This window comes from Seriola aureovittata, chromosome 4 (genome assembly GCF_021018895.1).
Source record: "Seriola aureovittata isolate HTS-2021-v1 ecotype China chromosome 4, ASM2101889v1, whole genome shotgun sequence".
Classification (NCBI taxonomy): domain Eukaryota; kingdom Metazoa; phylum Chordata; class Actinopteri; order Carangiformes; family Carangidae; genus Seriola; species Seriola aureovittata.
The window spans coordinates 22,818,237-22,832,420 of NC_079367.1; the positions used below are offsets into that span (position 1 = coordinate 22,818,237).

Below are 14,184 nucleotides of genomic sequence, written 5' to 3' on the forward strand. Positions count from 1 at the left end.
GATGTATGCCTTTACTGTGCTACTCCCTCTGATGGAGTGTAGGCTTTCCTGTGTAGCTGACCACAGAGCCGCAGATGTGTTTCAAAGCGGCTGACATGGCTCTGGGCCAGGTCATCATACAGAATGAGGAAAGCCAATGCTTTGCATTTTCTTCATTATTCAGGAGGACGTGAGCAGGGTGGCTGCTGGGGGGGGGGGGGGGGGGGGGCGGAGCCTCTCCCTGCAGAGCTGATGGAGGGAGACCGACACGGAGAAGTGGAGCGCCTGGAGGGACTCTGACACTGAAACTTATCAAGTGGAGATGGAGTAAGCCAAACAAAGCGCACCTGCTGTAGTCGAAGGTATTTATCATCTTTTCAAAAATGTTGACAAGTCTCTGGAAGTCTGTGCTTGTTCTGCAGTTCATCTTTCGGTGCAGTAACTGCGGTGTTGCTTTCAAGCCAGAGGAAAACTGTTCGCCCAACTTATCTCTATATTTCATGTCAGTAACATAAGGCCTTTCATTACCTTGAAGTGAAAGTATAGGCGCTGTTATTGCTTTAAATTTGGAGGGGTTGTAAATGAAATCGAGCAGTATGTTACGTCCTAATTGGAGATGAGCTCTGAAACCGGAGGGGAATATTGCCAAATTTAGTTTTGACATTTTATTTTTCTAAAATGAAGCCCAACTTCCGTTCACCTTAAAGCATTTACTTCCAAAGTCCCTATGTGTGATAGCTGCTGTGGGGTTAATCTTTAAGTAAGGTGGTCGACTACTGTTTGCTGGGCTGAAGATCACTTTCTATTTTAGCTAAAGGTCCGTAAATGTACTCACCTGCAGAGGGCGCTGTGTTGCATTGGAAAAGAAATCCATCACAAGGTGTTTTGGGGACACCAAGGTGACTGAGTGGTCAGCACTGACATTGTCAAGAAGGTCCACGGTGTGAAACCTGTCATGTAGTTATGAGCCTTTCTGTGTGGAGTTTGTTCGATGTCCATGTGTTTTCTGCAGGTGTTCTGGTTTTTCTCATTGTCCACATGTATGTGTTTACCCCTGTGATAGACTACCTGGCTGCGTCTGCTCACCTGATGCACAGGTCCTTTTGGCTGCAGCCACTTTTAGACCCTTGATGGGTTGATGTTTTTTAGTTGTCTTATGTCTGTTGCTGTTTTGCAATATTCTCCTTCTTGTTGTGTGAACTTTTCTGTAGACGTCAGTGTTGACTGTCTTTGTTCGTACTTTAAATGAACATATTGACTTGCTGCTGGAGGAAGAAAAGCAAAACCAAAGCAAGACGTAGTTAAAGTTTTGACAGTATTATATCATTTAAACAGTTGAGATTATCTAAAACATTTTTTAGTGTTGCCTCCTTCCCATTAGAATGTACTTGGCATCAATCATGACACTCAAATATAAACAGAGCTCTAACTCAAATGTATTACGTAAGTCAGTTTTAAATATTTGCTCTATTTGGGTGTCTCTGCTGATCCCTCATCACAAGAATGTCACAGTGTCAGATTCTCAGACTCAAAATGAGGATTTCGCAACTTGATTCTGCTCAGATTTAGTTGACACTGTTATTTTGTTTGGTGCTATTTCTGCAAAACAAACAGAAGAGACTTGTTTGTGCAGGAGCACTCCATAAATAATGTAGACTTGAACTGACTTGACATTATTGTCACTCCAGTGAAACTCAAAACGTGTGTGCATGTTAATTTGAACTGAAAACGTCAGACTTTGCTTCAACAGTAATCATCACTATTGTCAGCACTGACATCTATAATACTAAGAATGAGACATTTTAATTTAAAATTCAGTGGCAGCACTTCCTTTTCAGTTAGATGTGATCAAAGATTTGGTTCCTTAAGAAGGCAAGTAGGGTAATAAAATAAAAGCACAGGCCTACTTGTTCAAGAGGGGCTGGCACTGGGAATATCGAGGTGTTTTCAGCAGAGCATTGTAGTAGTTTTATAGATTTTCAACCCTCCCTCAGCAGAGAGAGAGAGAGTGAGAGAGCCTGCCTCGAGGCAGTGGATATAATGAGGGCTTTAACAACTCAACTTAGCATGTCTCTCCTTTTTTATATTTATAGTCCCTTCCAAGTTACTCAGATAAACCCCTAGGCTATCCACCTGGCAAAAAAGACTGATCGATACTGAACATGCACTTTAAAGTTGGTGTGTGTGCGCCATGCTGGCATTGGGGTTTTTTCTCCTCAAAATTGAGGCAAACCTTTTTGATGCACAGTGCATAAGGACATGCTCACCTCACTGTAACTGGATATGCATGGTGTCTACTTCACCTGGTTTGGAGGCCACAGTGGCTACATGTGTTCAGTGTGAAGCTCCTCCCTCTTCAGGTTGATAATAGGCAGGCAGTGCTGGGAACAGGTGCAGTTTGTGCACTTGTTTACAGCCCCTGAATGGTCCTTTTGTGTATTGACCCAACCCAGACCCCGAGCAGTGTGGAGAGTAGGTGACCCGTTGAATAATTAGTCTCAGCGGATGCTTTTACATATGTGAAATGTGGCGATGGATGAATTAAAGGATCAGGAGAGATGACCACACCTGACCTGTAAAAGTTGTAAAAGGTTTTAACAGCTGTAAGAGTTTGACAGCCTTGATCCCATGTGGTATTAAGTTATTGTTGTGCAAAGTCTTTCCACTTAGTATTCAAGGGATTTGTAAATGTTTAAACAGTCTCCTGTACAGTTTCATAGTGTTTCTTTTTCTCTGAGCGTCGAGAGAAAACAGTTTAGTGAAATGCACTTCAGGGGCACAGTCATAGACACTGACATTTTATCACTTGAAGTTGTTAAGTATGTTACATAACAGTCATCTGTATCCAGAGCAGCATCAGTTCCCACAGTGCCTGTGTGTTTGTCTACTTGTTGCATGAGTGCACTATTCAGTAGTCCACAAGCATAGCTGGAATTAACCTTCAGCTACTTTGTGCTAACATTAGGGCCTGATATCTATCAATTATTCATCGTGTTCTGCTCTGCCTGTGCAAGTCTAAATGTGTCTCACCATGGAAACAGCCTTCTGTCTCTGCCGGGGGGGGTGTTGGTTTCAGTGGCCGTGCCGACTCCAACCTCGCTGCTCGGCCCGTGCAGGCTGTCCTGCTCTGCTCCACTTTGTGATACGTGCAATGAAACAAACAGTTTTACAGATGGTAGTAGATTTCATCAACTTGTTGGTTTTGGTTCAGGTGGTTTTCAGACTTGACAAAAGTTTATACAGAAGCAAAAAAAAGCCGGAAAAGATTTATCAATTAGGTATCAAAAGGTTTTTTTTTGTCTAAATTGTTTTCCACATTATTGATCACTGATTTTCCTTGTGTTGATTTTTGTTTTACTTCAGTACTCTTTGAAGCATAGCATACAGTTGTAGTTTTATAGTCACTTTTCACTTACAGAGGTCTAGAATGTGATGTTTTACATCTGTTTTATAGGTTGCCACGTTATAATCAGCGAAATCATGTTAGTATAACTCAAACTATCTAAAACTGGGGGTGAGAACATTTTACTCAAAAACTAGACAAAATCTCAAAATTAAGAGTTCTTGTTTATTATTGTGTATATTTTGTATTATGTTTTGTAAAGGTAAATACAGTCTATTTCATTACATTTAGAAAGAATCCAGCTCGAGATCTGTCAAGAGACAAAATGGTCAACTATTATAGTTAAAAAGAAAGAATTTAAAAAAGAAAAGAAAAAAAAAGTTGCACTTGCTTGTATTTGCCACTGAATGATGAATGTGGCTGCGGGTACCATAGCGACAGTGGTGTTGACTGTTTCATTAGTCAGATTCAGGTTGATTAATTGACTCAGCTAGCATGTAACTGAACGTTTTATTTGTGTGTACATGTGTGTAAACTGCAGGGCTGAGTTCAGTTGTGAAGCTTGAGCAGGCATTCCTATTCATCACAAGCTCATCCTCAGTTAAAGTCTTCCTTGACGAGGAGTTCAATGGAATTATAGTGTTACCTGTCAGCACACTAGAGGGCGCACTCTCACTACAACATCCTTAAGTAGCTCATGTCATTTACAGTAATAATACAGTAGAGCACAGTAGCCTCTGTCTCAGGTACTTCAGGTAAATCTTCCCAGTGTGTAAGATTTTTTAATTTTTTTTTTTGTGAATACTTGAATAGATGGATATGCAGAGGAATAAACGGTAACTGACAAAATATGCGGTAACCGAACAGGACCCTGAAACAGAGGACAATAATATCTGTCAAAAGCTTCAATCTAAATGTAAATCTTAACACAAAAAGTTTCACACACGCAACAGGTTTATATTCAAATGCTGAATATAAAGCTGAGTTGGCTCATTTGTAAATGCACTGTAGTGAGCGTTGGCAGGTGTGACTCAAGAGTTTATGTATATATATATATTTGTGCGGGTGTGTGTATACTCTTAATGATTTTGTTTTCCTGCTGTTAGTCCACTGATTCGGGGTCAGATCTGTCAACCCCAAACAGAAAGCATGTCTAGATGTTTTGAAGACATGTCTTTGCTTGTTATTTACTATGAGAACATGATGATTCTGATCCCGGAGGACTTTTTTTTTTTTTTTATTAGGTCAGGACGCTCGCAGGTAATTGTAATTCATCATTGTGCAGGAGTGGCAGAAACATGATGAATGTACTGTTGTTTTGGACAGTTTGCTCAAGTGTGCTGCTGCAGGAGCATTCATCTGAAACTGTTTTCTTTAGGCTACCTTTTTCTCTGACAGGTGGATGAAACGTGAAGCTACTGCTGGACTCGTTAGACGGAGAAAAAAAACACATTGCCCGGGGGGTGGGGGATGGGGGGGGCGCTCTGATGTGCAGCTTTTCTCTTTGACATAGTTCAGCCCCATATGCTCAGTCAGTCATGAAGTTAGTCATGTTAAGGTGTGATTGTTTTGTACAGCAGCCCTTGAAAAAACACATCAGTGACGTGAGGAAAGGAGTGTATGGGCTGGTTGTTCCATGTTCTATCTGAGGTTTCTTCCTAAAACAGAAAACGCCTCCACCTCACGCACATACACAGAGTGTTTGTATTGCTGATGTAGGTCAGACTAGGAAAAACTGGTTCATGGGGTAGGTGTGTCCAGTTAGTGTTCACTTCAGAGGCTGAAAAAAGACTGAATAGAGCATTAGCTGCAAGCTGTGTGAACGTTCCTCTGGATTTACGTCGCACTCATTCCTTCATGGTTTCACACTTTTCCCTCATTTCCTCAATGACGCCAGACATAAACGGCAGGAAATAATGCAGAGGGAAGACAACACCGGCCTCAACACAGAGGACTGGATATAGAAGAAAGTGCTGGGAATGTGCAGATGTTGTTTACTGGACTAATGGAACCAGTGAGGACTTCTTAATGTTCTCATATTCTCAACTTCCTTGTGCTGGTAATGAGTATATGATAATTTAAGAAATTAGTTTTCTCATTAAAACTGCCAGGGGCAAGACATGTCTGTTTAGACTTTGATGTGCAGACTCCAAGACAAATACAGGATATTTATTCGGGAATGCCTCGTGGGCATACAGTAGGTGGGGATGTTGTAGCTGTCAGAGCGGCCTCTCTTTCCCTCTCCCTCCCTCCTCAGTTATGACTGCCCCTCTCTTCTCTGCCTCTTGCCTTTTTGCTGAAAAGGGGAGGCTCCAAGTAATCCAATACCTGACCAATTCATGAATGTTACTGTAACTTGCTGAACTGCCCTAACAAGTGCAGGGGTTAAAACACATCAGCAGACCGAAGCTGACAGGTCTGGCCGCATCTCTGCACAGCAGAAATTTGCTGCCTGACCAAAAGAGAGAAGCTTGTAAGGAGGGAAAAGGAAGAGAAATTTTACACACTACACTAAAAAAGAAAGAGGGGGAAAAACCTGGCACAGCTTGAAATGACTCCTTTGGAAGAATGATAGAAGTAGCTGTGGGCTCCCTGCCATCCAACATGTCTTTAGAGGAGAGTTCTGTGAGAGACATGGCTGAGAGTGAGACGGATTGCTCTGAGGGACTGGATGAGGTTGTCCTGGGGCGCATTGCCAGCTTACCTCTGGATCCATTCCCACCCAGGGACTTCAGAGGGAAGTTTAAAAAGATGCGCCATAAGAAGAGGCCCACCATTCTTGAAAGTAGGTACAGCTTTGACTCTGTGAAGTTGTGGTAATCGTCTCAGGAGTTCTGTTTTTAATCTGAGAGAAAATGTGATTTTTTTTTTAATTTTATTTTTTAAATGTGGTGCAGAGGCAATAACAGCATTTCAGCTACTACTACCATCACTTTGTGAAATGCCCCACGGCCTCAATGTATTTGTCAGAGTTACATAGGAATCTGATGACTTGTTAATAATGGACTCAGACAGTGGGAGAGTACATCACACAATTTTAAATATTATGCAGTTGAGCTCATCGTCACAAGCAACAAGGAAGCAGTGATGACTTGAAATAAACAGTGACTTCACATACGTGAGCAAAAAGGAGAAGAGGATGAAGGAATGAGGGGCGCCATGGGCAGTGAGAGTAGGGAGTCAAGGGTTTGAGCTTGATAATCACAAAGATGGCTGAACCGGACAGACATACCTCACATTCCTCACCTTCATCAGAGCTTGATAATGCTTTTAATAAGTGCTTAATGTGTCAGGGCCTTCACCCACCGAAAGCCTAATTAAAGAAAAACGCTTACAATCATATTTGTCATTAGCAATGTGTTTCTGATTTATTCGCCTTACACATGTGTTGCTTTGAGACTGAACACGGCCGAGGGCGAAGCTGCCAATAAACAAACCTGTGAACTTAAGTATTACTGAAGCGGTTTCCTTCTTAAGAAGTGACAATGATCCTTTCCAGTGTGCCAGCGAACTGTCAGTGCTTTATGTCCAAATGTTTGGCGGCAGCGACACCGACAAGTTAAGAGATATCCAGATATGGTGTAGTTCCATAAACACTATTTAAGTTTCTTCCGAGTGGCATTAGGTCTGATATTTTTATGAAGTCCACTCCCGGTTGTTTTGATGTGATGTGAGACAAACATCAAGTTGTCATATTCACCTGATCTGTTTTGACAGTTTAGATATCTGCAGTTAGTGTGCAGTCTGCTTCATCGCTGTCTACTACACTCACTTCAGATCTCTCTGAGAGACAGCTCCATTAGACAGGTCATTACAGCTTCACAAGCAATAGGAAGTTTGGCCTGTCAGGACAAGAGAGAACTGTAAAACTACACTCACACTCACTGTTTTGGATTCAGTGGTATTTTTGTAACAAGGAGGAAGAGTCGGTGCCTCCTATAAACAATCTTGCTACTGTGTCTCTGCGGTGTGAGACCCTTAGCGAGTTTCACATGGTTCCTGCTTCGCAGTGTTGTTGTGATTTGAGACTCAGAGCATTGTTTGATTTCCATATTTTCTTATCATAAAAGTAACCAACAGTTTGGTTGGCGTTTTTGTGCTTTTTTTTTTTTCCTTTCAAAATTTAACTCAAGTCTGGGCCTAGCTGAAAAAAAAACTCTAAAATTGTTCTACTAGGGAATTACATAACGGTTTGCCCTTCAGAGGGCCTCTTACTGGACAAGTCAGGCTGACCAGATTATAACTGATGGATAAATCAGGGAAGTCAACTGTGTTTATTCAGTGTTTTTAAAGAATCCATTTGGATTTGATCTCTGTTTTCAGTAATGAAGTGTTGTGCTTGGACCATAACAGGCCAAGCAATTGTCCATAATTAGTCCAATTTGCTCTGATTAGTCCTTATCACTGTTTGTGTGTGTTGTGTTTGTACAGATGTGAAAGACAAACAGGAGTAATAGGTGAACGTGCACAGATCATTTGTAAGAACAGAGTGGCTTTGCAGAATCCTCAAGTTTTCATGCTGTGAAAAAGCAGACATATTATCAGGGTACTGGTAACTTACAGTGAGAGCTGACTGTAGAGCTTATGCTGTAATCCTCAGAATGATAACATACACTCTAATTACGGGATTTTATTGCTTTGTTTTGCTTTTATGTTTGAACAGCAGTTTGTAACTTTGTTTTGAAAAGTGCTATATAAATAATGTTATTATTATAATTAAAATGATGATACTGAGTTATTGTATTGTCTTTAGCCGGACTACTTGGCAGTGACTTTAGTGTGAGGAGGTGTTTGCTGGCAGGACAAAGACAGCAACATGGCAACATCTGAGGTTTTACATATTAGGCAAAAACAGAAGAATCTATGATGTTCATCGGGTACCTGTGTAGCTTTCTATGCTATTTATTTTATTAAGACATGTAAAATATAGTGCCAGTAACCTTTGCAAGCTGCTTTCTTAATGAAATATGTACAGTATCAGTAACTGCCTGAAAGCATAGCCACATAGTGCTTTTCTTTTTCACCGTGCTGCCTGAGATGTTTATTCTTCAGTCTTCTTTCTACGCTGTTTAACAATAGCCGTTGCGTTGTCATGACATAAATCTTAACCAGCAGAGCTGCTCTGCAGAGTGTACACATTATCACCAGTCTAGCTCTTCACATATTTAAAAAAGAAAAAAGATGTTATGACGTGACAAAATGAACGAATGTGCCGGAAGCGTAACAAGTTGGAAACACAACCCTCATAAATAACGGCGAAAGTCACAATCGCACTGTTGTTCAAGGTGGGTCATTCATTTGCCCCAAAATAAAAACAAAGTCGCTGCTGTGGAAAGGAGGGTGGGAGGATACTGTGCACAAAAAAAAAAAAAAGGTCCTGTGCGACTCAACAGACAACAGATCACCACAGGAACAGCCAGGCAGCACTGTTTGCTACAGTCAAGACACCAGAGCCCTTAAAATGTGTGTTTACCAAACACTGCAACCAGTAATGGCTTCTCCATCACAGAATGTATTATGCAATGAAGGTCAAGTTGCTGTCGCTTGATGGACAGACAGAGTTCTGATAGGATTATACTAAGAGCGCTGAGGGGCAGTAGAGGAAGGGGGATTGGAGGATCTGTTTTATAGTCCATATGGTTAAAGTCATGCATCTGCTTTTTACACAGTGACATGTTGTGAATATTGGATTTAATTGTTACATGTTCAAGAAAAGCAGCAGGAATTAAAAAGAAAGAAAAAGGAAAATCCTTCTAGTTTACCTACTGTGCAGCACTTAGCTTTATTTCATGTATACAGGCTGATAATACAGATTTAGATGTCTTTGTGTGTGCCCCACATTCTGCTTTGTTGCTGTCTGCAAAAATATATAAATTCTCTTTATTGCAAATAGCAGTGAAGAGTGGTTGTCTGTTGCATGGACAACTATTTTCTCACTTATTTGAGCATCTGTTATGCAAATTTTTACAAATTCTGCTAATATGAGGTTTTACTTCTTTTCTCTGTTTTATTTTGTAGTACTTAAAAGCAAAACAAAAAAACCAAGAAGTCACATTGAGCTCGCTGGGAATACACAATGTTTATTTGACAGCAGTTTAAAGTCGGTGCTGTGTAGAGGTAAAAGGGTTAAAAGCCAACAGTCAGCCCCCTGCTCCCATGCAGATCCCCTGTCTGCACTTAATCCCGTCTGCTTGCTGATCATTTTAGTGCCTTCTTCTTTCCACTTCTCTCCCAGATGTTCCCTGTATTGTGTCACACTTCCCTCAGTCTCTGTCTCCTTTGTCAGCGGCGGTGGCCCATCAGATGCTCCCAGTCCTGCTGAAAGACGCACAAGCCCAGCGCTGTCATCATTATCAGGCAGTGCACGCAGACAAACAGTAGTTATTATTAACTGCGCTCCACTAAGAGGATTGCTTCCTGCACTCTCAGCCTCCGCGCAGTTATTTAAAGGGAGCTTGCATTGCCGCCTACTGCCTGCCACAGCTTTGGAGAGAGAGAGAGAGAGGGAGGGAGAGGGAGAGGGAGAGAGAGATGTTGAGAGAGAGTGCAGGGAGGGAAAGAGAAAGGGCTGATAGCCAAGGACAGGACACCAGAGGAGGGGTAAAGCGGTGCTAGTGTGTTATCTCAGGAACTCGTCAGCACAGCATTGTCTGTGCGTCACAGAGAGGTGACAGCAGGCGCTACCTGCTGGTCCCAGCTCAGCTGCTGCTGCTGCTGCTGCTGCTGCTGCTGCTGCTGCTGGAGGGAAACCACAACTAGAGGGGGGACACTCAACAGGAAGCTGCAGCCATGGCCAGCCAGCAGGACTCAGGCTTTTTTGAAATCAGCATCAAATCCCTGCTGAAATCGTGGAGCGGCAGTGAGTAGCAGTTTGTCTTGTTGTTGTTGCTGTTGTGGTTGTTGTGCTCAGCTGACAGAGCTGACAGAGCTGACTGACTGACTGAAGCTGCAGCTCCTCTGGGAATCTGACTTTACAGTCTCTTTTTCTTGTTGTGGTCCATGACAGGGACATGCTGTTGCTCGCTGCAGACTGAGTTGTGCGCAGTTTTATTGTTCAGCATGGCAGCTGCTGCAAACTCAGAAGCATCTCACTTTTGGTAACAGATAACCACACTTCAAAAGGGTTTTTACTTGTCTCATAGCAACAGCCAGATACAACTCCAAGTATCTAGCAGAGAGTTACTGGTAAGAAGTTGCTCATTATACACAGGCATACAGTTTGTTCTGTTAGATTAACCTGTGTGCACTAAAAGTTCAGCTGATGGTGATTCAGCATTTCATTTCTGCTGCCTATCTTTAGATGCCAGCCTCATTTTACTTCAGTCTATGAGTCTATGACAGAGTCTAAACAGCTCTTATTAAGTGCAAGGACACAGTAATAGGATTAGTGGAGGTTCAGCTTGGTTGCATGTTCTGTCCAGAGTGAACGGCTCCACTGCCTTCCACTGGGCCCACGAGGCTGGGATGGGATGCCTCCCTGCTTCTGATCATGGCATGACTCTGTTTTTTTTATAAGATATGATTGGCCTGCAGGATGGGTGCAGAAACAAATAGAAAAGTGGAAAAAGCAGGTATTGTAGCACTTGTAGTTTAGATTCCTAATAAATATAATTTAGTAACTACAGCAAAATCTGACGTGACAATGATCAAAATCTAAAGTAAGAGATAGTGCGGGTCGGATGCACATCTCTGGCAGTGTGGTAGCTTGTATATATCTATTGGATGTGAATGTAAATAGATACCTCTGAACACGCTGTCCCTGTCTACACACTAAACATTGAGCCATCTCCTGATGATGTTGCATAATCCTCATAGTGGGTCACTTTGCTGATAAAGGCACAGGCAGTTATTGTACTGTATAAGCAGTGACCCATGGTTATGCATTTAACATTTTCATTAAATATGTGATCTCCTGATCTCATCTCTCTGCTGCCATGTCCACTCACTGTTATGTAATGAATCACAAGATTACAACTGGGACTGTGTAGCTATCAGAAACTGATCAGAAAACACTCGGATTCCTCATATACATAAAGGCTGGTGATATGGGACTAGAGCCAGCAGTATGTGTTTTCCATGCTGTCTAACAGATACTGTTTGCACTGTAACCACAAGGTAAACAAAGTCAAGGCCCTTTAGACACTGGTCTCTCATAAGTCAGTTTGTTTAGCTTGAATAAAACAGTAACAACCAGCAGCACAGAACTGGCATTGTGCAGCACCAGCGTCAGGGTCTGCTGTTCAAATTGCCTGAAGGCCGGTCCACCATCAGCCAATCAGAGCAGGAGATGAGCTGCAGTGAGTTGTTATGAAATGGATTACAATCATTTTCTGTTTTGTTTTTGTATCTTTTTATATTGAAATGCCCAGTTTTTTTTTTTATCCATTTTTTCTGTTATGATTCAGTGTCAGTCTGTTTTTAAATCATTGCACTTCCATGTTTTAGCATTGTGCAACCGAGAATGCAGTCCAACACTGGTGCTCTATATTTGAGGAGCTGAAAATAGTATTTCACCAGTAACTAAAAAAGTGCCAAAGTTAAAACATACAGTAGATGAATCCCTTCTATTTAGCTGAGAGAGACAGATGCAGGCGTTTTAACAGGGACTTATATAAATGACCTGAAAGGCTCTCCCTCACAGCAGGCAGCAGTTTCCAGCATGATGTCAGCTTGCTAAAACAGGGCTGATGGTCAATAGTTTGAGACCGACATTTTAATCTGCTTTACACAGAGGTCTGTAATCACTCTCTCACTCTCTCTGCTCTCCCCAATTTTTTTGAGACACTCAAACTGTGAACTTGTGACAATGTATTAGTGTGTGGATGTTGCTGCTCTATTGGCTCCAGCTGTTGTGTCCTCTTTTGATAAATATTTCAACCAAAATGGTTCTGCCTCCTCTCCAGATAGCATTCCGGCAGATTTTACAGCAATTATTGGTGAAATGTTAAATGTTAGGTATCCATGGAATTTTATTATTCTTTTTGTACATGAAGTCATAGGTTAAATGTGAGCTCTCATGACTTATTCAGTTTCATTTTAATATGGAAATAATACCCAGTGTGGCACATCTGGTTGTTAACAGGGACTGTGGTTGTTTCCTTTCACTTAAAACTTTATGACATAAACCGGCCGACAAGATTTTCCTGATTATTACGTTACATGACGTAAAAATAACACGTTTTTTATTTACATTGAATTTTAGTGGAGCGCCACAAAACAGTGTCCCTTTATCACCAGCCTGGAAGAATAATATGTTAAAAAAAAAAAATAACTGCACAGCTTTAATGGAAAGGATTAAATAGTAATATTTTAGAATTACAAAGCATGCATTGCCCACTACTCTCTCACAGAAATGCACTGTCAGTGTTTCTCTCAGCAGCTGGACAGAGTGCTCCCAAACGTCCATGTTGACATTGGAATTTCTGGTTCAGTTAAGGAGGTCAGTGGTATCTAAATATCCACCCACTCTGTTCACAGACGGCTGCTAAAGTGGTTGTTTACTCAGTGGGACTGTCTCTGTGGACTGCATATAGGGAGCTGCATTCTTTTTATGCGTGTGTGTGTGTGTGTGTGTGTGTGTGTGTGTGTGTGTGTGTGTGTGTGTGTGTGAGTGTGAGTGTGAGTGTGAGAAAGCGTGTGTGTGTGTGTGTGTGTGTGTGCAAGAGAGACACTTGTTAGCCTGTTTGTATTGTCCTCCAGGGAGCACCACCATGCTCAGGGTCTTTCCAGCATGGCGATGATGTAATGCACACTGTGCCCAGGCTCCTTGTTTGCAGAGTCACATGTTGTGTCCGAGTCTTCGCACAGCGCCCAGAGCAAACTGCACACTGGTTGCTTTCTTCACCTCCAATCTCCAGACAAAGTCATTACCATGGGAGGGTTTTGTTGTTGTTGAGATGTTGATTGGATTTGATCGAACATGTTGTGCCCTGTAAAATTACTTTGAATCAGACGTGTGTGTATCCGGACTCAGGAGTCATTTAAAAATCAGATATATAGGCTGATTTTTCTTAATGACAATCATGATTTATAAAACATTTAATCTAAAATTTTGCTGCTGACTTTAAAGGAAGATCGCCGACGCGGTGCCTGATCAAGATTGGTGTTTACACTCTGGTGGTCTGTGCCTTGTGTTTTAGGATCACAGAGGTGGAGGAAAGGGGAGGGGCTGCTCTGTCAGTATAGTGTGTACCCCCCGGGATAAATATAGTCACACAACTATGCCACCATAGCATGTTGGACCTCGTCACTGTGCTGTGGCTCAGCTAAAAATTCCTGCCTGACCTTCACTCTTGGAAGGCACTGGTTAGTCACAAGGCTAGCAGCCATAGCAGAAGCAGCTCAGAGAGAGAGTGAGAGAGAGAGAGAGAGAGAGAGAGAGAGCGGGTGAGATCAAGAGATTGCGTGGTCTCTCGTACCAAACACTACTCCCACTTTTTAAAACACACCCGCCGTTGGCTATGCGCACCATGGAAACTATGCCCAGCAGGACAGAACCAGCTGACACACAAGACATGGACGTTGGTGGATTTTATTAGTGAGCGATTTGTCTTCATTCAGGACAACCCTGGATACCATATCCTCCTTCCCCACTATGGACGGGACGGCTGTGTGCTGGAGTAAGGCCAGCGTCATCAGCTTCATCAAGGGCCTGGGTAGGTGCTGAGTTGCCACGAGTGAGGGAAGCATGTTCTGAAAGCCATACGAGATCGTCACACATGCTGGGCATTCCTTGAAAGACATCCAAACGCTTCATGTCCTCAGCAGAGCTGGAGAAGAAGATGTGTTGACTAGTACCACCATTGTAAGAGTTGCATACTCTTACGGCCTCTAAAAAATACTGATTGGCTCAGCTGTTCTTT

At 42.2% G+C, this 14,184-nt stretch overlaps 1 protein-coding gene across 10 annotated transcripts in view; it reads left to right on the top strand.

Annotated features, from left to right (window-relative positions):
- Positions 1–231: 231 nt before the first annotated feature.
- frya (furry homolog a (Drosophila)) overlaps positions 232–14,184 on the top strand; it is a 52,022-nt gene continuing 38,069 nt past the window's right edge. For 2 of the 10 annotated variants that reach the window (XM_056373706.1, XM_056373708.1), the window contains exon 1: positions 5,388–6,107. In XM_056373706.1, coding sequence (XP_056229681.1) covers positions 5,891–6,107 — 217 coding nt within the window. In that variant the 5' untranslated portion in view covers positions 5,388–5,890. Of the gene's footprint in view, positions 342–5,377; positions 6,108–9,865; positions 10,182–13,738; positions 13,978–14,184 lie in introns of those variants that run through there. The other 8 variants (XM_056373709.1, XM_056373710.1, XM_056373711.1 and 5 more) reach the window with 6 other exon arrangements.